The 27,171-nt window shown below is 39.1% G+C and overlaps 1 protein-coding gene across 1 annotated transcript in view; it reads right to left on the bottom strand.

Annotated features, from left to right (window-relative positions):
* Positions 1 to 988: 988 nt before the first annotated feature.
* LOC146314287 (low density lipoprotein receptor adapter protein 1) overlaps positions 989 to 27,171 on the bottom strand; it is a 55,215-nt gene continuing 29,032 nt past the window's right edge. The window contains exons 2-9 of the mRNA XM_084737072.1: positions 26,069 to 26,211; positions 20,714 to 20,826; positions 9,944 to 10,058; positions 9,165 to 9,237; positions 8,762 to 8,848; positions 6,479 to 6,606; positions 4,652 to 4,686; positions 989 to 1,258 (exon numbers count right to left, since the gene is read on the bottom strand). Of these exons, the coding sequence (XP_084593198.1) occupies positions 1,144 to 1,258; positions 4,652 to 4,686; positions 6,479 to 6,606; positions 8,762 to 8,848; positions 9,165 to 9,237; positions 9,944 to 10,058; positions 20,714 to 20,826; positions 26,069 to 26,211 (809 nt within the window). The 3' untranslated portion in view covers positions 989 to 1,143. The remainder of the gene's footprint in view (positions 1,259 to 4,651; positions 4,687 to 6,478; positions 6,607 to 8,761; positions 8,849 to 9,164; positions 9,238 to 9,943; positions 10,059 to 20,713; positions 20,827 to 26,068; positions 26,212 to 27,171) is intronic.

Here is a 27,171-nt window from a genome sequence, read left to right as displayed (position 1 = left end):
GAGCAAAGAACGGCACTGAAGGCTTTTATTGATGGAAAAGATGTTTTCATTCTTCCGGGAGGCTTCGGCTTCAGTTTGGTGAGTTGATCAGGGCCCCGTTTCCCAGAGCCTTCATAGCACTACGTGCGTCGTAAGTTGTATTTTAAGGTCTCCCTTAAGATTACGGGCTGTTTCCCAGAGTTGGGACAACCTTAAGGGAGACCTTAAAATACAACTTACGCTACAAAGGCTCTGGGAAACGGGGCCCTGATTGGTTGAAGTTATCCCATGTTAGACTTCACAGACAGTTCATCCAACCACCTGCCAATTGTTGTTTGAAAGTGCCTGCCCTTTTCCAAACAGTTTCTATGGATGGCTTCCCAACTTTCTCTTTGTAGATCATAAACCCTTGAATATACAGTAAGTAAGACCAGTCATTGAAGAAATATATGTAGTGTGTGTGTGTGTGTGTGTGTGTGTGTGTGTGTGTGTGTGTGTGTGTGTGTGTGTGTGTGTGTGTGTGTGTGTGGGTGGGATCAGGTGTGCAGGTTTTGGGCAGCAGCTGCAAATCATCTCCAATCAACTCTGCTTAAAATACAGGGCTTCAGATCTACCATGCCACCAGATTGTAGACTCAGCTACTCTTGTTCCAGCATATTGCATCTCTTTGTCTGTTTTTGCACCTTTCACTAATACCCGTGCTCCTCTGCCTGCAGCCGTGCTTGGCCCGACTCCCGCCCTCGTCCCATCCTGAACCTCCTGGAACTTACTTTGGATCAGCAAACCCTTCTCGGATCTCTGGACTCACTCCGCCTGGCTTCCCCCCTGCCAACTCTCCTGCCTTGCTCTGCTTAAATCCCCCAGCTCACAGCCCAACCCTGCTTCCCCCTGACCCAGAGACTCTACTGCACATTCATTCCTAAGTACTGCGTTGATAAATTCTTCATTGCACCAGTCTGTCCGTTTCCTGCATTTGGGTTCTCAAAACTACATAATAATAAGTAGGCTTCACCACAAAATATGTGCACTAACCCTTTTTTTGTGTGTGCACCGTGAAGGTTATTTCCATCACATCTTTATGAGCTGGAACACATGTGACTGAGCACGTCCACGAGTGAGTATTTCATACCTGTCAAGTCTCACATTTTACTCTCTGCAGGCATCTCACAGCCATGAAATGATGATTTCACAGGCCGTCACACTTTCAAAGAAAATATAAAGTGTTGCATTGTAATCTGCATCCAGTGATACAGTGCTGATGAACTGTGGAGTGCACTTCCTGCCTCAGTCCCTGTGCTGCTGACAGCTCTGTCAGGAGAGCTGGTCATCATGCTGGCAGTAAAGGAAGCTCTAGTCATTTCTACTGTCTGCAGTGATTTAAGAGAGGCACAAGACTGCTAACCACGGTCAGTCAGCTTAGTGCTCACAATGCATTGTTATGCAGTGATATATAACATGGCATGTAATCGAATGAAACAAATTAACTGCTTTTGATAAATGCTTGTAATGATTATCAGTAAAAAGTTAATGGCCCCTCCATTATAACAAACATCAAAGCATCTTTAGCTCCAGGCTAATGCAAGTATGACACAGATACCAAACTAAAGACCTTCATTTAGAAATAAACTGTAAAAAAAAAAAAAAAAAACTTGATGCCTTGCCTGATTATTAGCCTGACTAAATTATCAGTTTATGGATTGAAGAAACAACAGGCAGCCAACTCTCTACAGTAAAATACCCTTACACTAAGAAAACTTAGGAAAATCATACATATTCAACAGTGCCTTGTATTATTTTTCCACAACTAGAGAACTGACTTGCAGACAGATGAGCTGTTAGACTCACTTCACCTACCAGCAATTACAGAAACCCAAAATAATATTCTGAGGTGACTCTGATAGCAGGTAGCTCCCCAGGCATGTATGGCTTCACCTCCAAATGGTACAAGGTGAGGGGGGGGGGGGGGTAAATTAGCACCAATATTAATGAAGGTCTATAATTAGATGTTTTAAGAAAAATGAAATGCCTCCCTCATGAAGAGAGGCAGTTATTTCCCTTAAACCAAAAGAGGGCAAAAAGATAAGAATGTAATAATTTAAAGATGACATTTGAACATGTTTTTTTGAGCTGTGCTGAGTTTCATATAGACCTTATAGGAGTTTCCAGTAGAATAAAAGACAGAGAAAGCTTATCCAACATTTACAACCATTTTCAGAGAATACCCAAACTGATGGTGTGACTTTGATAGTGAATTTTCCCCTTATATGAAGACCGAATTCATAAGCAGAAAGGTTTTACAGCTTATTGTACTCTGATAAGTTGTAGGGAAGGAAAGAGAGGAAAAAAATTGAATTTCTAGCTGTAAGATTTTCAACAGATTCCTCCAAAAGCAGCAGTATTTTAGAACAATCCCAAAAGACATCAATTTGGCAGGAAGGTAGAATATAAATCTTCATATCTGTTTCTAACTCTGAATATATGACTAAAATTATGTCTTGTGTAATACCTTTTTTTAAAATAGAAAATCAGAGAAGGCACTTTAGAGAAATGGGACAGACAAAGTAATAGAGTTCTCCCTGCGGAGGAGTTTGTCAAAGACAGAGGAAGACAGCAAGTTCGTCTATTAAGAGAGAGGGTGTCTTTCAACACCACGCAACTAATTCTGATTGTTAAAGGCAATGCTAAATAAATAATACAAACCATGAAAATTTATTCTGACTTTGCCCTCTTTTTTCACTTATCTGGAGAGATTTTCTTTTTCTCCATGTGATTGATCAAAGTGGGTCTTCAATGTGACCTAGAATACTTTAAAAGGAAATTATAAAATATTTTATGTGACAATAAAGATGGTATCTTGTCTAATATAATGAAAACTGCTGTGCTGTTAGTTTGAATGTTTTTTGTTTGTTAAATGTATTTTTGTGGATTACACAATTGTGAAAACAGGGTGAGAAATGAACAGACAAACTGTAAATATTTTTCTGTAATTCCTATTACTGTCAATAAAAACCACTCACTGTCTCACTGTAACTTAAGATTAATTAATTAGACATTTCAGTGTAATCCCCATTCACTATATAACCACTTTTCAGCTGAGTGAACCCACTGTTCAAAAATTACAAATCATTTTTTTGGTGTTATGAGTCAAAACTCAACATAACTCTATAGTTACAGCTGCTTGACTCCAAAACTGTCTCGTTTTTTTGTTTAATAAAACACCAGAACTTTGTAACACCTACAGCTGTTTGTTGTGTTAAGTTAGACGGCTAACAGCAAAGCATTTATTAAAAATCTATTTTTTTTACGACCATATTCAGAATCTCTAAAAGTGTGATCATTTCTAACACCTCACCCATCAATGATGACTTGTTCCAGTGTTTGTACAGCTTTGTATCGGTAAAATACCAGCACTCTCAAGGTACCTAAACCCAAGACTTCCTCACTCTTGAAGCATTTATCATCACATTTAAATTGTTACTTTAAATGCCAACGGCACAGTCCTTTATACGCATAGGAATCAATGTATGGTGCCACTGTTTATTTTACCAGGTGTTCATATGAACTTCGATTAGATGTTTTGATCATGATTATTTAATGCTAGCTAAGTACTAGAATAAGGGAATGTGAATAAATATGAAGGAGGTATTTTCATTTTAGATATTAAAACGGTGTTTGTCAAACTTTTTACACTGCGTGCCACCACAGAAAATATTGAGCTCTCCGAGTAACTAATCCTGCACGACATATTATCCCCAGGAGCTGCACTCCTCTCCATAATAGTTCTCGTTCAGAGCCGTGATCGCAGTGTTTTTGAACAGCTCATTGTCATTCTCTTCATTTTACCTTACTTTCTCGCCATCACAGTTTTTAACTACCAAACGTATATGAACGCTACGCGCATGACCGTCACTATGTAGCAGGCATTTCAGTGATCAGATATTTTATGTATTTTCATTAGAATTTTTGTAGTATTTTGATAGTTTGATAGTAATATGTTTTTATATTACTCTATTTCATTTTTGAAAAATATTTCTGTCATTCCTTCATGTACCACTAGAGGGAGCTTGCAAGCCACAATTTGCGAATCTAGATATTCAAAGATTTTTAGTTTAAATTAGTCCAAGCATATTCATACCTTTGAAAACACATCTTAAATTAACCATTTTCCAAACCCTCAAGACTTTGTACAAATCATATTGACCAGATATGTTTTTGAACACCAAATAAAGTTACCACACAATCAATGTGGCCCTAATCTGTAACCTTGAGACAGTTGTTTTCATACACCAGGTCACCAGCATGGATGTATGTCACCTTTTTGCACGGCGTTCCCTGAGAAAAGGAGACTATTGCACCTCCCTGTCTGCGTCTGTCCTTGTGTGTGAATTTCAATAAAAATCTGTGTCAGTCAATGTGTCAAAAGAGTCTGAAACTTAACTGACAGCTGACCATCAGCCTCAGTGCAACTGTCATCCTCTCAAATTGCACGACAGTATTCAAAGGGCGATCTATTTCCTTTTAGAACTCAACATTAACATAAAACTGGTTTCATAAATTTGTTTTTCTGAAATGACTGTATGAAGTATTTTGTGTTCAAGAACAATCTCATTTCCTTACATAAATTAAAGCACATATCCCCAGTGTTCAGCAGTCATATGCAGTCAGAGGTTACCTTGAGAACGGATCATCGAGTCCATCTTCCACGTCCTGCTGGGACATAAACAATATGAATCAATACACACATAAATTACTGCAAAATTACAGTCCTGCTGCTTCTGTGCTTGTCCTCACTGAGTCAGCTGTCTGTCAGAACTTATTTTATCCAGCTGACACACAAATTATGTTTGCTACAGAAATACCCTAGTAAGAATCGCAGCGGCATTTGCTGCAGCTAATGGGGATCCTAATAAACTAAAACTACAACTAAGACTAAAAAACAGGTACTTTGACTGTATGAACATATAAGCAATAATCATATGGCAATATTACATGACTTATATATGTTACTAGTGCACCACTTTTTGGGAAAGCAAGTGATCCAACTGATTTAAATCACCTTGCTTTGTTTCTATATATGAGAAACTAACAAATATGATAAACAGATATAATTCAGTCCAATCTATACTGAAAATCATGTTAAATTTAACCCGATGTAAGGCAAATGTGGACAACAGTAAAAGAGGACAGTATTAAAAGGTCATAATCTGGTGAAATCTGACTTTATTAAAGCATAATTTGTCTCAATGAGAGATATTTCCTGACAGGGAAAATAATTTAACAATGAGCAGAGATGAATTTGAGATCAGCCTGAAGGAGAGATATTCTAATGAATATGGTGTCACCTAGTGTTAAGAATCTGCAAGTGAACATCGGGATGGTGACAGATGATGGTGACTGAGGGTGAGCCTCTGCAGCATGAACATGTACATTTGACTTTACAACATCTACATGCAACTATAGCTTAATAATTACAGGCATATTTATAGAAGAATCACCTTTTAAATCAACATAAACCTATCATTCACTGCTCACCCTAGTTGTATACATTTAACATGAAGTTTAAAATTAAAAATTAAGAATTGAAATGAAGGAAAATGATATTGTTACAGCATATTACTAAGGTTTTGTGTATTACTTTGTTGTGCCAAATCATACTTAAAGTCTCTGACAGCCAGTCTGTCTGTCTGAACTGCACTTTGTAGTGGCTTCTTTTGTCTGTGTAAGTTATCTGTCAGCACAATGTTTATCAAATCATGTTTTTTTCCTATTTGCTTGGACTGTTTCTCAGAAAATAAAATTCTGATGACAGGGAAAATATCCCAAAATGATGGCATGTCAACATTTTTTTCTTTATTTGTCAGTGTTTTGTTTGCCAGTGGGCACACAGCCCCCTGCTTTGGTATTCATACTGCAAACCCAACACAAGGACTGCTTTTTTAAAACAAAAAAAAAAAAGAAAAAAGAAATATTTCAAATATCTATAATTCAAAATCTCACTTAATATACAGGTTTTAAATCTTGCCTTGATAGCAAACAATATAAATGACAAACAACCAGTTTTAATACAAGGAGAAAGGCAATGATTGTGTGCCAATAAAAAATAAATTTAAAAATTCTCGAGACGCAGCAATCCAACTGGACTGGTATCCGCATATTTCATCATTGTTAATGTTAATGTTGGGGTGTGTACCTTTTCTGGCTTCTGAGGTCAGTTATGCCAAAAAAAAAGTCTGGGAACCACTGGCTTAAATAAACTTTATCCTAATATGTTCAGTGAAGTGAAGTGTACAGATTTCAAATTTGGGTAAAAGACAGTACTGATACTGGACTGGCAACCCGAGTTTCTGTCCTGGACTTTGGTTTCAGAAGCTACGAAGTTGAATTGGCACATCCCTAAAAAAATACAGCCTGTCGTTTTTAATCTGTCACCTAACCACAAAACTGATTTAGCTATCATTTCAGTGCAATCAGCAGTTTGGAGGAAGACAGCGCGACCCACCCAAGAGTCATGTTTGATCGGTCGCCGTCGAGTAGGGTTACTGCGAGGTGACGGCGAGCTGAGCGAAGCGGAGAAGAAGGGCCTCCGGAGCTTCTCCTCCATCCCACCTGGCTTGTGAGCCTCCGGATCTGATGTGAGGTGTGAACGAGACGTTGACATGGGTGAAGAGAGGACAGAGGGACATAGGTGGGACAGAAAAGAGGAGAAGGATGGGACACATGGAGTCAGCTTTTTTTTATGTCTCTTAAACTCTTAAAATCTGCAGAAGTGAAGAATCATCTCCAGCCTGTGGCACTCACAGCTTTCTCTGCAACAGGCAGAATTTAAATCATCTCTGTAAAACTTTCATGCATCTTTCAGAGTTAGTCCTGAGGTCCTTGAGGCTTTCACATCACATTTTCTCTCTGTCCTCGGGCCAGCATCGCTCCAAGCAGAGCCAATTTTAATTGAAAGAAGCTGGAGGAGCAGCTCTTAACTAACAACAAACCGAATGGATGATTAAGTCTCATTTTGCAGACCCTCTGACCCCCCGAGGAGTGGAAAACATTTTGACCTATAAATGTCACGGCCATTGGAAAGTACTTAAAATCCACTGCTCCCCTGAATGACTAATGAGCAGTGTGTAATTAGCTGATTTCGTCTCCGTGTACGTGAGAAATGATTTACGTCAGTCAAATTTGTGTGTGTGAGAGAGGGGGCAGTGTCAGACTACAAAATTACAAGTCTCAGTCTCGTGTGCACACTAAAAGGTCATTTTAAAGTCATTACGCAGTCGACTACAGTGGCATTTACTTAATTGTCGCCACTGGAAACTGTTGGGTTTGTGAGGATTAGGAAACCTCAAATCTAGAGGAATTTGGTCCTGTGAGGATGGAAGTACTTACTCTAAATCTGCATCTAATTACTGGCTCATTTTGGTGACTACAGTTGTCATTTTTATAGTACAAATCAGATCACTGTAATCTCGTCAGTGACAGACAGTTTTCTTTCTCTCCAGTCGAGATTACATAATCTTTATCCTCGTCCTCCGAGAATTACAACACCAGAATTCTTCCGGGTCATTTAACGGTTGTCGACTTCTGCAGCAATAAACATTAAAGTCTCTGAAATCTTGGTGTCAAATATTAAGAGTTTCTCACATTAAATAGTCGCAACTAAACGAGCAATACTGGGGGCAGACTAGAGACCAAACCTGAATGACTGACAGCTTATGAGGAGACGAACATGTGAAGTTGTTGTTGTGCCTTAAACTGCACAAATCACAAAATTAATGGGTGGAAAATGTCCATTATTGCAAGAAGCTCAGTGTGGATAATTAGCTGTCATCTCTAGTGATATGGTCAGTGCCATGGATTTAACATGGTGCAAAGTACTGGAAGGAAGAGGAAGAAACTTTCAGGTAAAACAGTTCATAACATTTCACACTTTGTAGCTGCTAATTTAATTGTTACATTAATTGTTACGACACTGGAGCTGCAAGGATTTGTCAATTAATAGATTAGTTGCCAACTATTAAATTAATCACCAACCATTCTTATAATCATTGAATAATTTAGAGTCATTTTTTTAAAGACACTGATACTGAAATGAGCTATTGCAGAAATAGATTTTCTATCCCACTGATGTGCATTTACATATAATGTAAACATGAAGAGTTTAAAGGGAAACTTGATACTGCTCTCCCTCTGTAAGGCAAATAAATATTGAAGTGTAGTGAGTTTACGTAACAGACTGTTTCTTGGTCTGGCACTTAACGCCTGGTAAACCTTGACAAGACATTTTATATTGTTTTTGTACGGATTAAACAACATAAAAAGTTAATTAGTGAGCATTAGAGCTGCTTGTAGATGGATGGATTTTTTTTTACTTCAGAGAGAGTCAGACTAGCTGATCCCCCCCCATTTCCAATGTTTATGCTAATCTAAGATAATCACATACAGACTCTAATTAATAATAATTCACAGACATACATGAGAGAAATTTCAGTCTTCTCATCTAAAGCTCTGCAAGAAAGCAGAGCAGCATATTTCCCAAAATGTCAAACCTTTCCTCAAAGCACCTGAAGAATGATAAGGTTAATTTGATTTTGTGTTGCTCTTTCTTAAATTGGAAACCACACTAAAAAGTCACCATTCACTTTAAGGTGAAGACAAAGAATAAGTCAGTTATCTTGTATTAATAATAGCTGTGTTGAGTTAATCTTTTTATCACTGAAATCTTGTGGTTGCTGTTAAACTTAATTTGAGACACACTGTGGATGAGGACAAACTCAGAAGACCTTACCTGCTGGAACACACTGAGTGTTTGTTGTGTCTGTTTGTCCATTGTTTGTTGCACAGGAGCAGCAGGTCCTCGCCTTCTTGCTTTTATCTGCAGACAGAAAAAAAAAACAGTTCTCAAAATGAAATTGGAGAAAACCTATTGAATAAATCTTTGTACTGTAAAGGTAGAGACTGTGGAGTTCAGGATGAGCATTTGAAGCGTTTTCCTTCACTTTCTTTGGTTGTTAAAAATTCAATAACTGTCCTCCCACCTTGCTTTGAAAACCAAAAGAACCCCTGGTCAGATTAGTCACAGATTAACTGGATTACAGCCTTTCCTCACACTAGTTTTTCTCCACAGTTCAAGAAGAAAACCTTTCACTGAACTGTCCTGATGTCACCTTTATCCAGACCAGAGAACTCACCTTCCTGAGCAATCTCCCAAAGGTCGAGGGCTACTTTGAAGGCCTGGGCTACTGTTAATGTCACAGCCTGAGCCTGGAGAGAAAAGAGGGCCAGAGCAAAGAGTAAAATATAATGAAAATAACTGTGATTCAATTTGGTGGTCAACACAGTGTTCTGGTTTAAGATTTTCAGTGCTGCAACTAACAATTATTTTAACCATTGATTAATCTGTTGACCATTTTCTGATTAACTGATTAGTTGTTGGTCCATAAAATGTGAGAAAATGGTGCACAGTGTTGCTCATTTGTTCCCAAAGCCCAAGGCTACTTCCCCAAATGTTGTGTTTTTTTTGTCCACAATCCAAAGATGTTCAGTTTATTGTCAAATGGGACTAAAGGAACCAGAAAATCCTCACATTTGAGAAGCTGAAATCAGAGAATTTTGACTTTTTTCTTTAAAATGACTCAGAACAATTAATTGATCTAGAAATTAAAAAACTTCTTGTATAAAATAAACAATTTTGATTCTAATCTCATCAGTGTCTCATAATAAATTGGATTACAGTGAACAGTAAAGACTGGATCTCTGTGAGGTGAACGGCCACAAGATGGAGCCACACACCATCTACGTTTATGCTTCTTGCTGTCTTACTGTAAGTGCAGTTCATTAATATGTTGTCAGTCCTTGAACAAACTGACCTTATGACCTAAAAAAAATACATGTATTCCATACATCAAGATAAATACAGATACATATCAGAAATGCAGATACCACAAAATCACCCATGCTGCACACTTACAATCTTCTTCTTTTGGCAGAGAAATGCATGGCACTCCAGGGTCTCATTGAACTGACTCTGAGAGACATATGCGAAGACCTTGTCCTGAGTTTTATCTGCTGTGCAATATGAGATTCTGCAAGAGAAGACAGAAAAATAACGAAATTAACCAACACCATCAATCGACCTGGCATAAGAGCACTTATGTACGACAAATGAGCAACTGCAGCAGACAGGAACTAATTTGTGACATGAATGTCTTCAGGCAACATCCCTTTTAATCATAGGACACACTTGCAGAACAAAGGACAACATGTAATGCGTGATGGCTGCAGGCCTGCGCTCTTAATCAAACCTCGCACATCAAGGTGAGCTACACCGCGCACATGCCAATACAGGCCAGCCGTAACTTTGCTTTTCTGCTCAACCTTTTGCATATGCATAAGCAAACCAATCATAGCAGGATGAGAGCAGCGGTTGTGAATATTATGCTGATTTAAGTCCCACAGCTGGGAATGGTGGAGCAGGAGACAAATGACATCCATGAGAGATGCTTGAAGCTGCGACTGAGCTCTTCAGTACTTCATATTTTCGGATAAAGCATGTGTTTTATGCAAAACACTCAAATGCTGACATGCTACTGCTTTGTGGATTCAAGGTTTAATGAAGTGCTATAATGATGGAGGTACGGGGACAATCTTTACAGAGTTTGGGGCTACGCCAACACACCAACTTAAATAATGCATGTTTTTGTTGAATCGTTGTATCGAGGTAATTTGTGTCAGGATTCGCTCAGCTTTTTAAAAGTTAAATTCAAGCACTTTCAAAGTACCTAAACCAAAAATATCCAGACTTTCAAAGACTTTATCATCACATGCAAATTGTTAATAGAAATGCAATAAATAAAAAAAACAAGTTTACAGAATTAGGCCTACTTTATAACCACAGCAATCAATGTACTTTATATTGTTACTGACTTTATTTTACCAGTTTTTCATATTCAAGGGACGGTTCAAATTATTTGATGTGTGGTTGTATAAGGCACAGGAGCGTTTCTAGAGGAGGGTCATTTGGGGGGCACCGGCCAACCCTGAAATCTGACTGGGCACCACACATGCCACCCCATTAGCCTCAAGTATGATTGATTATTTGTCCAGTCAGAGGCGGGATCAAATTTTTGTTTTCTTTTGTACTTGGTCCACTTTTAATTTTTTTTACAAGCAGAATTTACTTAAATAGTAAAGTATTTGTCATGATGGAGTGTGGGGTATGAATTTGATTCTCACACCCTGAGGAAAGAGGGACAATTGAGTTACCATTTATTAAGAAGAGGGAATAAAGCTTTACATTATAGTTGTATAGTGCATAAGTACATGTCATACCCCTGGATAAATCAGTGCCCCACCTGGGCCACCCCAGTCAAAAAGAGATAAGATGAACTTTAAGGCTTTAACTTTGATCTTATTTATTTATTTAAAAAGGATCCCCATTAGCTAGTGCCTTTGCTTTGACACAAGCTAATCTTCCTGGGGTCCAAATCAATTCATCATATTGATCATTAGCTCATAACATCACATCATCATCATCATCATCATCTTATGTTTGATACTCGCTAATTCTGACACCAGGAGACGAACAAATGTGATGAGGGGATCTTTTCATTTGAAATATTGGTTTAAATGACTGTGTAGGTAAAACCCCAGATTATGCTGAAAATGAATGTATGTTTATGCATATGTAAATTGTTGAAATTATTAAAACATTTTCTAAACTTTCAAAACTTTGTACCAACCCTGCTGTATATGGTTCCACAGAGTTTTGTCCTAAATATCTAACATATCTAAGATCAACCACTATAGAAAGCCAAGTGAAACTGCTGGAAATGAGATGTAGAAAACTGTTCATTGCTGAAGTAACCTCCCTGATGGTTACATAATTTATTGTGACTTCTCTTGAAACATCTGAATTTCTACTGTCACTGGGAAATGGAAAGCCACGGATTACGAAATTATCTCTGCTGTGACTATATTGCACTTGAGACCTCATTCCCAGCAGTCACGGTGAATCTCCCCTGCATCTAATATCTGTTCAAGAAATCCAAATGTCTGCAAACCCACAGACAGCTGCGGCCCGTTATTTTCAATGGTTATCTAAAACCAATCTCGACAAAGTCCACCGAGCCATTTGCCCCCCCCCCCCCCAACAACAGCCCGAATAGGCTCACTGAAGCGACACACACAAACCTGATGGATTTGTTTGGCGGGATTTTATGCAGTCACTCTGTATGTCTATCTGAGGTTGTTACCTGAACCAGCAGTGCATGTCATGTTTGTGGCTTTAAATAGATGTGTAAATGAGACACAGTGAGTGATGCACTTGACCTTTGTCGCGATAATTAAACAGACAACCTTTATTACACGCAGCACAAGGACAAAAGTGGGTGCTTTTCCTCTCATTATGCCACGTATAAAACCCAACGGGCCGAGGTTGTTGTTGTTTTTCTCTGACTAGAAAACAGCAAATCACCCTGTTTTAATTAGACTTAGCTACTCAGACTTTCTGCATGCATATCATCATCATCACTGACAGAAGACACTCTAGGACCGCAGTGTGTGGATCTCCATATAATCTGCCATCTGTATACAAAAGGGATCTGCAGCTGACAGCCACTTATGTGCTTCCCCACTTCAAAAAGGGGCACTAAAAATTCAGTAATTTATTCGATCAAACAACAAGCATGAAATCACCAGCCTTCAGAAATCCCCTCTCAGATTGTTTGCTGGCTTGCACTGCTGATGCATGACCCACATTGCAATGCCCAGGACACCCAGCTCTATATTTCCCCCCTCTTTCCCCCCATCATGCTCTAACTTATATTTGGCCCTTAATTGCAGAAAAATGAGCGGAGAAAAAGTTGAAAGAGTTGACCTATTTAAGTTTGGAAAACAAGTGTGATGTAATCAAAGCGCTTTAACAGCTCAATATAAACTTAATTACCATCTTATTGACATATTGTTATTTTCTCCCCATAAAATGTTGCACAACCTCAATTTCACATCTTGTTTTGACTTGTATTGTTTGAGCCTCCACAGATTCACATCTTGCCGTGTGGGCACTCTCATAATTTGTTTATCAATAATATTAATAACTGCATAATTTATTGATGATTATAAAGCAATACATTATAGAGCATAATTCAGACTGTTGCATGGGCAGCACTATTACAGCAGCTGTACTATCAATAATAATTTAATCAGTAACTGTAATAATGCTAAAGCAGTTGTGTTCTTGCCATTTATTAGAACTGTGGTTCACAACCTTTTTGAGGTCAGCGCCACCCGATCTATTATGCAGGTCTCTTACCGCTGCACATCCAATAAAATGTTTTCCCGGAACATTAATGTTGATTATTATTCTGTGTTATTTAAAAAAGCATGTTAACTGGACACTTGGAATGTTATTATCATTAGTTTCTCAGGGAGCAAAAAAGAATATAATGGAACAGAAATTGTATTTATGAGTGTTAAACAAATGCAAACGGTTTGACTATTTCTGATTCAAACTTTAACTTCATTATTGATCACAAACAGTAGCCAATCAGAAATGCCACACAAGAAATGTTCCAAAAACAAAAGCAGCCAACCAAGGAAAAAGTCTGAGGCAACAAGCAAAAAAGCAGAAGGATATGTAGGCTATCCTATGTTCAGAGACGGGCGGAGTAGGCAAAAACTTTAGTCATCAAAATAACCGCTTGAGTTAGAGAACAAAAGAATTTACTGACAAAAAAAAATTAACTTAAGAAATAAGGATAAAACCCCCTGGCACACTACTGTCTTTTTCCTTCCAAGTTTTATTAAATGTGGATATGAGTAGAATTATTTCAACCATCAATGGTCTTCCATGGCTTTAGAAGTTTGCACACAACATTATTTATTTGGTGTAAACTCGCCCCAAAACCCTCCCCCTGCTGTTCAAACAGGTGATTACTGTTTCTTTTGAATCAAGCACATCAAATTTCTACTTTCAGACCAAACAAATTTACCACACCTTGTAAGTAACAGGTATTATTATTTATTAACTGCTGTAATAATTAGATGCCTAATGCTACCCTTTTACCTGGTGTCGTGATCCACCTCCTCGTGAACTCACTTCCTAAAGCAATCACTGATCCTAAGAGCCATATCTGCAAAGCTGAAAACATTACACGGATGGGATGTAACATTCATTAAGGTTTTATAAAATGAAAAATAGGAGGCTGAAATGTTCTGCCTCGGGCTGTCAGATGTCTGGATGAAAACACTACACACTGCAAACTTTAACAACTTTGTAACAGGGCCACATTTTGCTGGTTGTGAAATGTGGAAATTAAAGAAAAGGCTTTTATATGATATTTATGATCAACCACACTGCAAGAGAACTGTAAATGAAAACAAGAGCTACAAAAACAATAGCTGATGAACTTATATTTTATTTTAAAAATCTTCATTGCTTAACTGTAAATTAACATGTTAGATTTAATGCTGCATTTATTATTGTTAATAGAAATCATAAACAATTATTTAAAAGAAATCATAATCAATTAAATCATAATTATTAGATCTCCTACAATATGTAAAAAATGTTTGCTTGACCCGACTGAAGGTATGGCAGACACACACAAGCATATTATCAGGATGCTACCACCTCAGCCTCATTTTGAGCCAGCAACAACAATTAAAAGACAACATAAAACAAGATATTTAAGTTATTTAAAAAAGGTCACTCTGAGCATGTTCTACAAACTTTAAATAAAAGTTCTGCAAAGGTTTCAAATAACCATCAACGGATGAAGACTGCAGCCTGAAGATATAAAGTCGGCGAATGCAGCCGATATCTGGAACTCAGCAAACTCCTCTCTCTTATCACATCATGCAGTAGAGAGATACACAGAAGTTCTGAGACACAGTTTTACAAATGCATTTCAGCAAGAAATGCTGTTCATTCAATATGTTGTTAGATTTCCCAGAACACTCAGCTGTAAACAAGATGAGCAAATAGGTCAGTGCACAAGCAGTGCCTGTCTAACCAAGTCCTGATCGGTATCAGCAAGAATTAATAACATTGAACTGTGTAACAAGGATAATATTCTTTATACAGAATATAATAGACAGAATATAGAGTATATACCTAAACACACATATCTGCAATGCTCCCTCAAAAGTTCACAAAGATATATAATGCAGGCAGGATATTTTATATTTTAACAATAAACTTAATTGTCCAGAGTAATAAAAGGGCACTGAAACGGTAAACTTTCACTGGTATTTTTAATTATTATAAATAACTAGGGGCACAAATGGAGCAAAACACATATTAAACCTGAATTAAGAAAAAGGATCAAATCTGCAAATGCTGCCTCTAAAGCTAACAAATGAAAATTATCTATCAGACAAAAAATATGTAGTTACCAATATAGAATCAATACAGCTGTGATAATATCACTGATATATTGGTCAGGTTCAAGTGAAAAGTTACACAATCATGGTGAACAATACGGAAATTCTGAAATTTGCATCTCGTGTGATCAAAAGCAACTGATTCACAACTATGAATGTATCAAACAGTACGGGTAACACACAGAAAAGTGTTCATTATGATGAACACAAGGCAGCCATGTGACAATAATGTGAATCTCTAAACAAAGACGTCTCACTGGAGTGGATACATATGTAAGATTTCATCTTTCTGGCTACAGTTTACATTTAGAGAGTGATGAATAAGTGTGTGCAAAGGTCTCTCGCAGATTTCACTCTTTGTAAGACAACTGGAATAAAAAAAACCTTTTAATTACTGTCACCAACACGCCACACAATTGATCATATTCACAGAATGAGCTGTCAGCTTGAAACAACAAGAGAAAAATAAATAAATAACTGACAGCATCGCAGAGTTTTCACTAAGCTTGAACAACAGAAGCTGAGCTGTCAGTCTGCATCACATCTCCAAAGGGGCTCTGTGGACCGCCAGCCTTTGATCTCCTCACTGTGTAGAGCACCGGTGTTTGTGAGGCAGAGAGGGAATATCAATGGAAATATTTAAATATTTACAGTACAAAGCCTCAATAGAACTTCATACATCAAAGCCTCTATTCCTCTATATACAATGAATAAAGCAGATATGCTCTTTAACACAACATTGAACTACTTTTGTTCAACTTTTTACCCGACATGGTGCAATAATGAAAAACAGCACTTTGTTTTTTGCTGCAGGGAAGTACTCATCAAAACATTTTAGCAAAAAAAAAAAAAGCAAATGCTCAAACAAACAGAAAATGGTGAAATGAAAGCTGGCACGTCCTGTATGAATCGCTCTTTAGGAATCCTGCACACATCTCTCACAAAACTAAAGATATGTCAGAACAACCTGCATCATTACCAGGTAGAGCGTCAGTTTTAGTTTCAGCTCTGCTTTCCTGACCTGCATGTTTTTTTTTTGCTGATTGATATGCTGCCCGGTCTCCGAGAGTTGCTGTCAGAATATGAATCAGTAACACCAGTCCAGATGGGAGCCGAACACCTCGCAATGTTCGGCTCATTGGGAGCTGCACTGTCAGTGTCATATTATCAATAGTTGGATTAGTCCAATACCTGGGTATCAATACCTGGATTTATACAGTATTGTATGTTTATGTGCCTGTCAGTACTGAAAATCAAACATGCCACATGTCTACTGATCGAGTACATGGTACAGTGTTTCCCCTCGATTGACTGACTACGCCCTTACACTGGGTTAACTGGCTGACGCTGCCCCTCAGCTAAGTTCAGTGACTGTAAACCTGCTCCGTATGAAGCACACGCCTTCAGAAAAAGATTGTGTTAGCTAGCTAACAGGATGCAACATGCAAGACACACTTGTTTGGGAGCTAACTCATGAGCTGTCTAACTTTTACTCAACTGGCTTGTGGTCAACAAATGTCCATGTTTGGTTTCAGATGGATTACATTTATAAATTTCTCTTGTTGGGAAACTTTAATCCACTTACAGTAACGGAACGAGTTGTCTTAAACTGGAGTGACTTCACCTGCTCCCTACTCTGCTCTGCTGTGTGTGTGTGTGTGTGTGTGTGTGTGTGGTGAAGCACACAAACCAGAGGAGAGAAAGGAAGAGAGAGAGAAAAAAACAGCAACTAAACAGAGGTAAAACTCTCACACTGAGTTGAAATGAAGTGCACATAATTTACATAAGCAACATAAATAAAATATTTTGTTTCATTTGTTGGGGGGGGGGGGGTCCCAAGGGTATCCCTGCAAGGCAATGGTAGGGGAAACACAATGGCAAGTTTGTGTACGACTCATTTTACATACACATTTTGTTTTGTTTCACTCAAAAGGACTTAATTCAGAGGTTCTTTTTTTTGGATCCATTTTCTGATTTAAAAGAACAATTTCGCCGTCCACATACGACGACTTAAAATTGCCTCCTGAGTGGTTCAGTCTTTGGCCTCTTCCCTGCCAGCTGTCAGACCTACAGCAGCACTACGAGGCAGACCTGATCATGATGGAAGGTCAAGATCATAATAAAATAGTTATAGAGTGTCTGATGCAGCAAATAAGATGTACTGTAAAAATGTTCTGTCAGGGCTGCTAAATTTGATATCAGGTTGTAAAACTTAAACGCCAATGATACAGGATGATACTACATGTTTTATATGTGGGTGGGTGTGGGTATGTGTGTGGGTGGAGGGTCATGACTGCGAGGATCCTATTTCCAAAGTGATGCACATTGTCTCCCTGTCTGTTTTCTATCCCCACTAAGCTTCCCCCTGAGGGAAACAGCCCAGCTTCCAGTAAGTGTGAATACACAATTAACTCTACAAATACACACATTTATATACACACTCAGAGTGTGAGGTGCATACTTAAATGCTCATATCTCCATCCATGCGTGGACACACACACCCTTGTGTATGTAACTCTTTTCTCCCGTATTTGATATGCACAATAAACATTCTGATTTGATCCATTCTCTTACATCCACTCTCCACTTCTTTCACTCTTCACTTCCTTTCTTGGCCAATAAATGGATTATGCGCAAATAAAATAAGACACAGGAAAGGAGGGGCAAGAGGGGAAAGGGGCTGTAAGGAGGTGGAGGTGGGGGTGGGTTCTCGCGAAGGGGATAAATCAATCCTCAGTCAACCCCAGCGCTGCATGTGGCCCCTCCATCTCTCTCGTATCATTACTTGAGAGTATTGGCAGAGACTGGCAGCGCGAGTCTCAAAGTGGGCAATTAGTCGTGGGTATTCCTGCGTTCAGAGCTCTGTTTATGTTAATATGAAAGATTTCTTTCCAGACGGTGAAAAGGAACGGGGGAAGGAGAGGAGAGGAGGGAAAGATAAGGAGAGAAGAGGAGGAGATCAAAGACGAGGCTGATTCCCCTGGCCTGTGGTCTGTTACCGCTGATAAGGTGGATCAGAAGGGGGTGCAGACCTGTGCACACACACACAGACACACACACACACACACACACACACACACACACACACACACACACACACACACACACACACACACACACACCAACCACATGTATCTTCTCACACACACACACACACACACACACCAACCACATGTATCTTCTCACACACACTCACACTGTCTTTATCACAGCCTGTTCTGTAATCACAGTCCAGCCATATGATATTTAGACTGTAATCCTCAATGACATGAGCCCCAGTCTATATTACAGGATGCTATCCAGAGAGGGGAACCCAGCCAAACATATCACAATGCACACACACACACACACACACACAGAGAGATTCAGTAGAATGAAGCCTAGCATGGTGCTAGAAAAGGTTAGCTTTCACTGACACAGAGAGACAGTAACAGACACCCCCCCCCCAACGACGCCCCCCCTCCCACCCTCCCATTATTGGTTTCCTAGTGAATTGATCAAACATGAGACTCACAACAGCTCTGGGCAGAGAACTGCTCGGTTTAATCCTGCAGAAGGAGCCCAGGCGATGGACAGAGGGGAAAGTGACCTACATAGAGGGTATCAGTTTCCCGGCGTATCAGATAAAGCCACTTCTTTGTTTTTAGTACTCAACTTGAAGGATTACCAGCATCGTCAGACAGAGGTGGTGAACCGTTTAATGAGAAGAAATAAATGGATCAGAAATAATTTAGTAAATGAGCCCATTTAATAAACTCGTGTTACATTATTACGTATCATATCCTATTGTTCAGCCATCCTTATAAAGTCAAGCATTTACATCACAGATAACTGTATGAAAATTGAATTCGTATGATTTGCATGATGCGTTCGATTATTTGCTTGAAGCCAATCATCTTGAATTTGGTCACTACAACATATAAAAGCACACGCTTGTTCAAAGATTCAATAAGCTTTCAATTGAACATTAAAAGGCTTGACACAATGACTGTCTAAAAATACTTGCACTGAATGGCAATCTAAACTGAGTCAAGAACAGTAAAAAGGTGCACTCTGCTGGAGTCTGACTTCTTTGTCACTCATTCTTCTCTGTATATTCTTGTATGAATTCAGTGATTTTCAATGAGAATCCTCAGGGTCTACAGTCATGTTATCAGCTCTGTGAGGCTGCATTTAGGAACGGCGGTGATTTCAGCTAAATAATCATGCTCTCAATGACAATGCTAATATGCTGATGTTTAGCAGGTATAGTGTTGACATGACTGCTCATAAACAAAAACTAGCACTTATATGCAGGTTTTTAAACCCACAAAATATTGACATATGACACTTAAATAGCTGATTTCCCGTTGCCATTGCCAGGTGCTGCTCTTGTAGTAACCTGCAGCAGGTGTGCTTGCGTGAGTGTGTTTTGTTTTAAAGTTGTTTGCCATGTCTATTTTGTCATGTTTCATGTCTTCTTTGTGTGTGCACACTGATTGCCTGGGATGGTATTTTGAGCATCAGGGATACATTTTATTTGAAGCATATTGTTAAGGTGGCAGGTAGGGTGATAGGTGTCCCACAGACCTCCTTGATGGCTATGTTTGTTTAAAAGGCAGCTTAGACTTCAAAAACCAGTCTGTGACCCTTCCCTCATGCCTTACATTTAGAGAACTCTGGTTCAAGTGCAATAGGACTTACAGCTCCTTTGTACCTGGTGCAATAACCACGCTAATTTGCACATAATTTGTTCTTTTACTGAGCGTTGTGTGCTTTTATTGTTTTGTGTTGTATTGTTATTCTTGTTTTTCTCATCTGTCTGTACTCTGGCTGTTAATACATGTGTTGTTTTTCATCCTGTGCCTCCACTGTAAGTCAAGATTCCCACTTGGGATAATAAAATGTCTGTATCTGAATCCAGTAGACAAGTTTGCCTGTTTTTCTGACATGTCAAGTTCAACTTCGGAAAAGCGCCTCAAAGCTAAGACTCAACTCAACTGTCAGTACCTTTGTAGCTTCTGATGGAATCCATGGTTTTAAGTTTAGTTTCTTTCTTGCCTTGATGTTTGTACTTTCAGGTATCCGCTTTATTTTTTGATTCCTATACTGCTTTCAGCTGTCACAGTTTCATGGCAATCTATCAGATAGTTGTTGAGATGGTTCAGTCCAGCCCAAATGGGTGGACGGGCTGACAGACAGATTAACAGACTGACATTGCCATCCATGGCGCCATGCATCTAACATGGCTAAAAATACCTGTAGTGAATGGGAATATAGGTAAATTCTGGTGCGGCACAAATATGCACAGTGGTGCAGTGTTTGTCTAAAGCAACCCAACCACTATTCAGGTTTCTTTTTTTACTTTGTTATTTACCTGTATATGGAGACATTTTCTATGAGGTCTGTAGTCTCTGTGTCTGTGATGATGATGCCTTTCGGTGAGACTGTCAGTGTTACTTTCCGAAACTTCTTAGCGCTGGCTCTAGCCTGTGGAGATGGAATATAAACACACAGATACACATGAAAATCAGATAGATAACATCTTGCCACAGATATATAGGGAGCAATCCTGTCATTCTAACATAAATATACACAATATATAATATAATATAATAATAAGATGATTTTTCTTCTGATTAAACACCCAAGAACCCTCAAATGCGACAGTAGCTGCCGAGCAAAATGAGGCAGCCTGCATGAGTTGTCCCAGAAAACGTGGGGAATTTATAAAAGGTGACAGAACGGGGGGAGGAAAGCTGCAATGTGGAGCCCAGAATGAGTACTCGAGGTCGGGCTGGCAGCCACTCACTTCCCCTGCCGCTCTGCTCCATCTGGAGTTTCAGAAAATACGGCCATAGTGCTGAGCTTGCTGTCTGTGAAAGCGCCTGTTGACAATGACAATGACCTTCTTACCATGCAATTAGCCAGCAAACGAGAGCACTTTTTTTTCACACCCCAATAATATCAGGTTAAGAATCAGCAGAGTGACTGTAAAGGAAAACAGAGGTGACAGATGGGAAATTAGAGGAAATAATTTCATCATTTACTGCACATTTCTACAGTCACCCTGCATGATGAGAGGCTGAGGAAAAAAGGAGTGAGGTCTTTCCTTAAAGGGACAGTTCAGATTATTTGAAGAGAGATTGTATGAGGTACTTATCGATAGTCAGTGTATGTGCTGCTGGTCGGAGAAGCAGAGAACGACATCAGCACAAAAGCTAAGCAATGTACTGCTGTGGCCAGGGTCAAAAGTTATTTAGTTATAACTCCACAGGCAAAATCAGTAATTTTACCTCGCACCACACGGGAGTTGCTGCTCTACCGCCGCGTCGATCCGGTACTTTGGTGTTTAAAGGGATAGTTTGCATTCACTGAAGTTACACAATAACACAAACAGATCATGGCAGCGATAGACCAGCAATTCCCATGTTCTGAGAGGTAAAGTTGCTGATTTTGCCTGTAGAGTCTGGTAGCTTTTGGAGAATGATATTTGGTTTGAAAGACATCGTTCACCATCAGAAAAGATGGTCTGGCAAGGTAAAGGAGTGAAATATTCTAAATATGGTGTCACAAACATGGCTCAGGTTTGAAAGGTCTGGGGTTCAGATCCCAGCCAGATTTGTTACCCTTGGCTCAGGTTTGTAACAAACACACATACAAAGATCAATAGCCAAATTAGTTTATTTAATTAGCCAAAGATGGAGTGTGGGATATAGCTGTTGTCAGTAGTGAAATGCATGTGTGGATGGATGAATCTATGTATGTGAGTGTTGAAAATGAGTTGGAAAGCCAAAAACTATAACAGTGAGGAGGTCATGAGCTGAGGTTAAAGCTGACCAGTCGGGGATAGCAGTGACTTTTGTGCTCTTTAATCCATGACTGTTCTCAGGTGCAGCCAGTTCTTCTAACAAGAGGACAGGTGAACTATCACAATAGTGTACACATAAACTGATATTTTAAGGTGGACTTTTTTTAAGTGGTTGAATTGCCGTTTGTTGCTGACCCTGTCCACAGCAGTTCATTGCTTAGCTTCTGTGCTGGTGCTCCTCTCTGCAAACCAAAACTGGGGGCGTGCCGACTGGAATCCACTGTAGGTAATACACCGACTATTGATAAGTACCTCATTCAACCCCATGTTAAATAACACTAACTATCCCTTTAAATAAAAAACTAGGACTTCTGAAGGACAACAGGAATGGTGCCGTGGCTTGCTGTAGGAGCCTAAATGCCCTGGAGTTGTGACAACGAACAGCACGCTCTGCTCAAACCGACAGGACTCACAATGTGGGAAACTGGCAGTATAAAAGGGAAGGAAAGGGTCCTGTGGCTGACTGTGGCAGCTAATTCATGTAGGAAGTGCTAACAGCCACATTTTCTTCTGTCATGTTATTCATGTCATGCCACAAGGCAAAAACCAATCTGTCAGCTTGAGATACGCCAAGCCCCACCTCCCTCTTCTATACGTTCGGTCCCTCGGTCTTGTCTTATCATGCCTGACTGAAGCATGCAGAAAATGGACATGTCACAAATTTATTCAGTAATCCCATTCAGGTTGATTGGTTTCCAAGGGAACAGACAGAGACAACTGATTTTTTTTTATTTTTTCTGTTCTGCTGTAAATCAATTGAATCTTAATCCTGCCATTAGGTTCGGTTCAGTCTCTAATTGAGAAGTGGGAGGTTTATGATTAGGCTGCGTGTGCCAGGCTTTTCTTCAGGCAGAGAAAGCCCATCCAACAGATTAGACACTTTTATTGTTGGCAGCAGTCAGTGAAGGTGTGCATGACTGTGAGCATGGAATAAAAATGATGGGAGGAAATATTAATATAATGTATAGGTTTGTGTGCATACAAGCCTGCAAACAATGGGGGTTTTGTATGACAGTCTATTGGCAGTTTTCACAACAGTCTTTTGAAAACTGGCAGGATTCTGAATAGATGTAAAAAAAAAAAACGTGCTCAGAAATCCCCCATGTGGCTCAACGTTGTTAAGTAAACATCATATCACTGATTTGACTGCTGCACATGTGCAACCGTTCATAATCCTGGATTAGCAGCTGTGTTTCCATGCGGCCACGCTGACCTTGATACAAACACGAGCCAACTACAACTACAAACCAGGAGAGTGACACAAAGTTGATGGTGAAAGAGAGTGATGTCACAAGAACAGATACTTGGTACCAAGTCGAAGCCAAAATTCTGATAACATGACAGTACTTGTTTTTCTTCGGTACCGTAGCTACCGGGGACATAATTCTTCCAGACCTGAAGGGGACAAGTGTTCCAGTTTGCCGTTAAATGCCAAAGGAAGAAGAAGACGGCCTACCAGCACTGAAAAACAATAACATAACAGCACATTGTAGATGGCGACAAGTGCAGCTATTGCAATGGCTCCACCTCAGAAAAACAGGAAGCGTCATAAATGGAAGTACTTTAAATTATAAGTCAAACTAAATTTTATAAACTTGCAAAAATCAATATGCAATCAAACTTTCCTGATGAAAGGAAGTGTTATTCTTGTTATCCTAATCCTGAAATACATGTTACCATTATTTTTGTATGAGCTAGCTGACGTTGCTGGCCAGCTATGTTCCTCAGTGTTTGCAATGGCTAAAAGGTAAAGGTTATTGTGTTTATGCAGTCTGTGTCATCTTGTCATCAACAGGGTTTTGAATTAATATTTCCAGATTAATGGTCTGTCACCATGCTAGTAAATTTAAGCTACTGTTTAAAGGGCACTCTGAGTTTAACTTGTTTTCAAAGTTCAGCAGCAGAAATCACTTTCACTGTTACTTTCCAGCCAGGGGCAACACGCTCCCCTAACAGTGATTTGCGTCAGCCTCAGTAAACATCACCCTCAGTCTTTTTTCCTAGAGGATCAGAAAAGTTTTTGTTTTTGTGGCAAAGAAAAAAATAACACTGGCTGGATTTTATTACTGTTTTTGTTCTTTTCCTTTGCTATCAAACTGGGTATCACAGAATTTCACTGGTATTGGTATTTAGTCATTTCAGTGGGCAGCTGAATATTTTACATAACATTTGAAACTAAGCCTTTTCTCCAGAATGGACTGTTTGTCCCACATGATGACATGAAAGGTCACGCTGATCCATGAATACTGAAGTGGATGATGTATCCACAATAGATTTCTGGCCATAGGAATACATTTGCTGAGCTGTGACTGATTAAACATCTTCCATTAACAGTCACTCTCCCTTTCAATAGCTGCAGTCATATGGACAATATTTCTTCAACCCAACTGAAATCATTCTGATTAAACTTTCAGCTGTTCAAGCAACTAGCTTGCATTTAGAAATTCCCAGACAATCAGATCTCCAGTTGTCTGGTATCGCAAGACTACGTGCTTCAAAGCATTAATCGGTATATCACTTTTTTTGACATTTCCAAAATGTTTCTGCTCAACGTGAAGCATCTAATCTGCTGGAAACATAACAGAAGAAGAAGTGGTTCCGCCTGTTCATTTTCAAGATGGACCCACTTTGTGCCCTAGGAACGATATTTGTGTTTCTGCTGTTCTTTCTAATTAAGAAAGCACAGCTTCTCCTGCAATCTTTAAACAGGTGGAGAGAAATCATCCAGAAACTTGCTTGTGTCTCCTTATGTTGAAACATGCTCACAAAAGAATATATTTATTCCAGCCAGACAGAAACTGGATGAAGTGTTAACATGGTAATTAGGCGAAAATATTTTCCTGCTGAATGGATCTTCAAAAGTTTACAGCACGCCTGTCAACCCGATTGAAAACTGCGTCCCATCAGGTCAGTCTCCTCTAACCGAGGTGAAATATTAGGGTCTGTGCAAATGCAGCTATTGTCTGTGATGGTAACCAAAGCTGCATTATACTGTAGATATGATGCAACAATATACCAATATATTAAAAATGACTAACCTGACAAAAATATTATCGGGGGTCATCAGAGTAACATGGATAAAATCCAAATTTGACAGCTATTCCCCTTTAAGTCATTCAGACAATGTGCAGTGCAGTTTGAGGCTGTAATTTCACAGACCCACAAGAGAATTTCTATAAAAAGCTTCGCTGTAATTGAAATCTTGACACTCTTGAAATCTCACCAGGTGCTGACATTGATTACACAATTTTATTAAACACTGTTTGCAGTTGACACGTGTTAATCTTTTGTTTGATGTTACATGGTTATGAGAATGGTTATATCTGGGTAAAATGAAAATGTGTCTAAAAATCAAAAGATCTTTTTCTTGCGTGGCATTTTAAAATGTTTTTTCACAAAGTATGAGTGAGATATATGAGCCGACTACAAGAAATGGCAACCAGCACCAAAGATTGTTTGACTTATTTCTATGGTTTCAATATGTTGTGTCCACTGGCGTGACTGAGTTTATCATTTTTGACACTGACCATGTGAGTTTATTTACCAATAATAATTGTTGAAATGAAATCTGTGCAGTGAGGACTGGTCTCGTTGCATGAAAGCAGCATGCTGTGATGTTTGAGACTGTGAACACTGAATCTCGTCGGCGTGAGACAGACACCCAGATGGTAGAAAATGGTGGGAGGCGGATTATTTTTTTTGTTTTGACAGCAAGGTTTCTATGGTTTCTTTATGATTTCAGCACATATTTATATGCATTCAAAATGTAGCATCGTCAGGGAAAAACAGAATATACACAGGACGCACACTCAGCAACATCGCCGGTCAGCACAATCAGTCAGAATGTGACCGGTGACTCACCGTGGCAACAATTCTGCGTATGGCAGCGGAGGCCATGTCCTCTCCTTTGGGCTGGCCCACCAGAGTCATACCCAGGTACTTCACGTTGAACACCATCCCCTCCAGCAGAGTCTCCTTGGTGTCCGTCCAGTTCTCTGGCAGCTCTGGTTGGACAAAAAAGGACAAGAAAAATCACCAAAAATTCTCTGATACGGCCGAACAAACATATATAATGAGACACATTTAGAAGTGAAACGTGCTTCACTAAATAAGAGTCCAGAAATATCATCTTTTCCCAAAACTTGTGCATGAATGCTTACAAATGACAGATGAACATGTCACATATATAATCCGCTTAAGTATCAAATTAGAAGTTGTTTGGATGTTATGAAAGGTGATTCATATGTTATGAAAGCTCACCTTGACAGAAATGTGTCATAACTCTTGAAATACAGATTTAAGTCTGTCAGAGTCTGTCTTTTCAAATCAGCGTCTTCGTTGCTTGCATAGTTGTCGAGCAGACTGTTTACAATACTCAGCACAGACAGCATGAGAGTTGGCAGAGCAACATCACAGCTGAGCAGACACTGCTGTGGATACAGAGTCAGACTTTGCACAAATTATGTGTAATTTAATGATCACACAGAATTTTTTAAATATGAAAATTAGTTTCTGTTGGAGTGTTTAAGATGTCTCTCTGTCAGAGCTCTGCAATATGTTTTTATTGCACTCGTGTGATGAGAAAAGTTGTGTGCGTGCACTGGAAGATAAAAATAAGATAAAAAGACAAACTCTGCTGAGAGAATAAACACATGGTATCATCATTTTGTGCATGAAGCCATACATAAGTCCAATCTAAGATCTGTTCTCATCTGCCAAGTAAGCAACTAGGATTTCTATATTATATCATTCCAACAAAGCAATCTGATTGGTGAACTACACATTTAGAACATGCTCAAAACAGCATGGCAGCATACTGCAGTAATCACTAAAAATATTACTCTACCCAGGGGTGGAGGATTTTTTTGTAATGTTTTTATTCATTCATTCATTCATTTTCTGTAACCGCTTTTTCCGTAAGGGTCGCGGGCTTCTGGAGCCTATCCCAGCTGACATTGGGCGAG

This window comes from Lutjanus erythropterus, chromosome 15 (genome assembly GCF_056507025.1).
Source record: "Lutjanus erythropterus isolate fLutEry1 chromosome 15, fLutEry1.hap2, whole genome shotgun sequence".
Classification (NCBI taxonomy): Eukaryota; Metazoa; Chordata; class Actinopteri; order Lutjaniformes; family Lutjanidae; genus Lutjanus; species Lutjanus erythropterus.
This window is presented reverse-complemented; position numbering and strand designations above follow the sequence as displayed.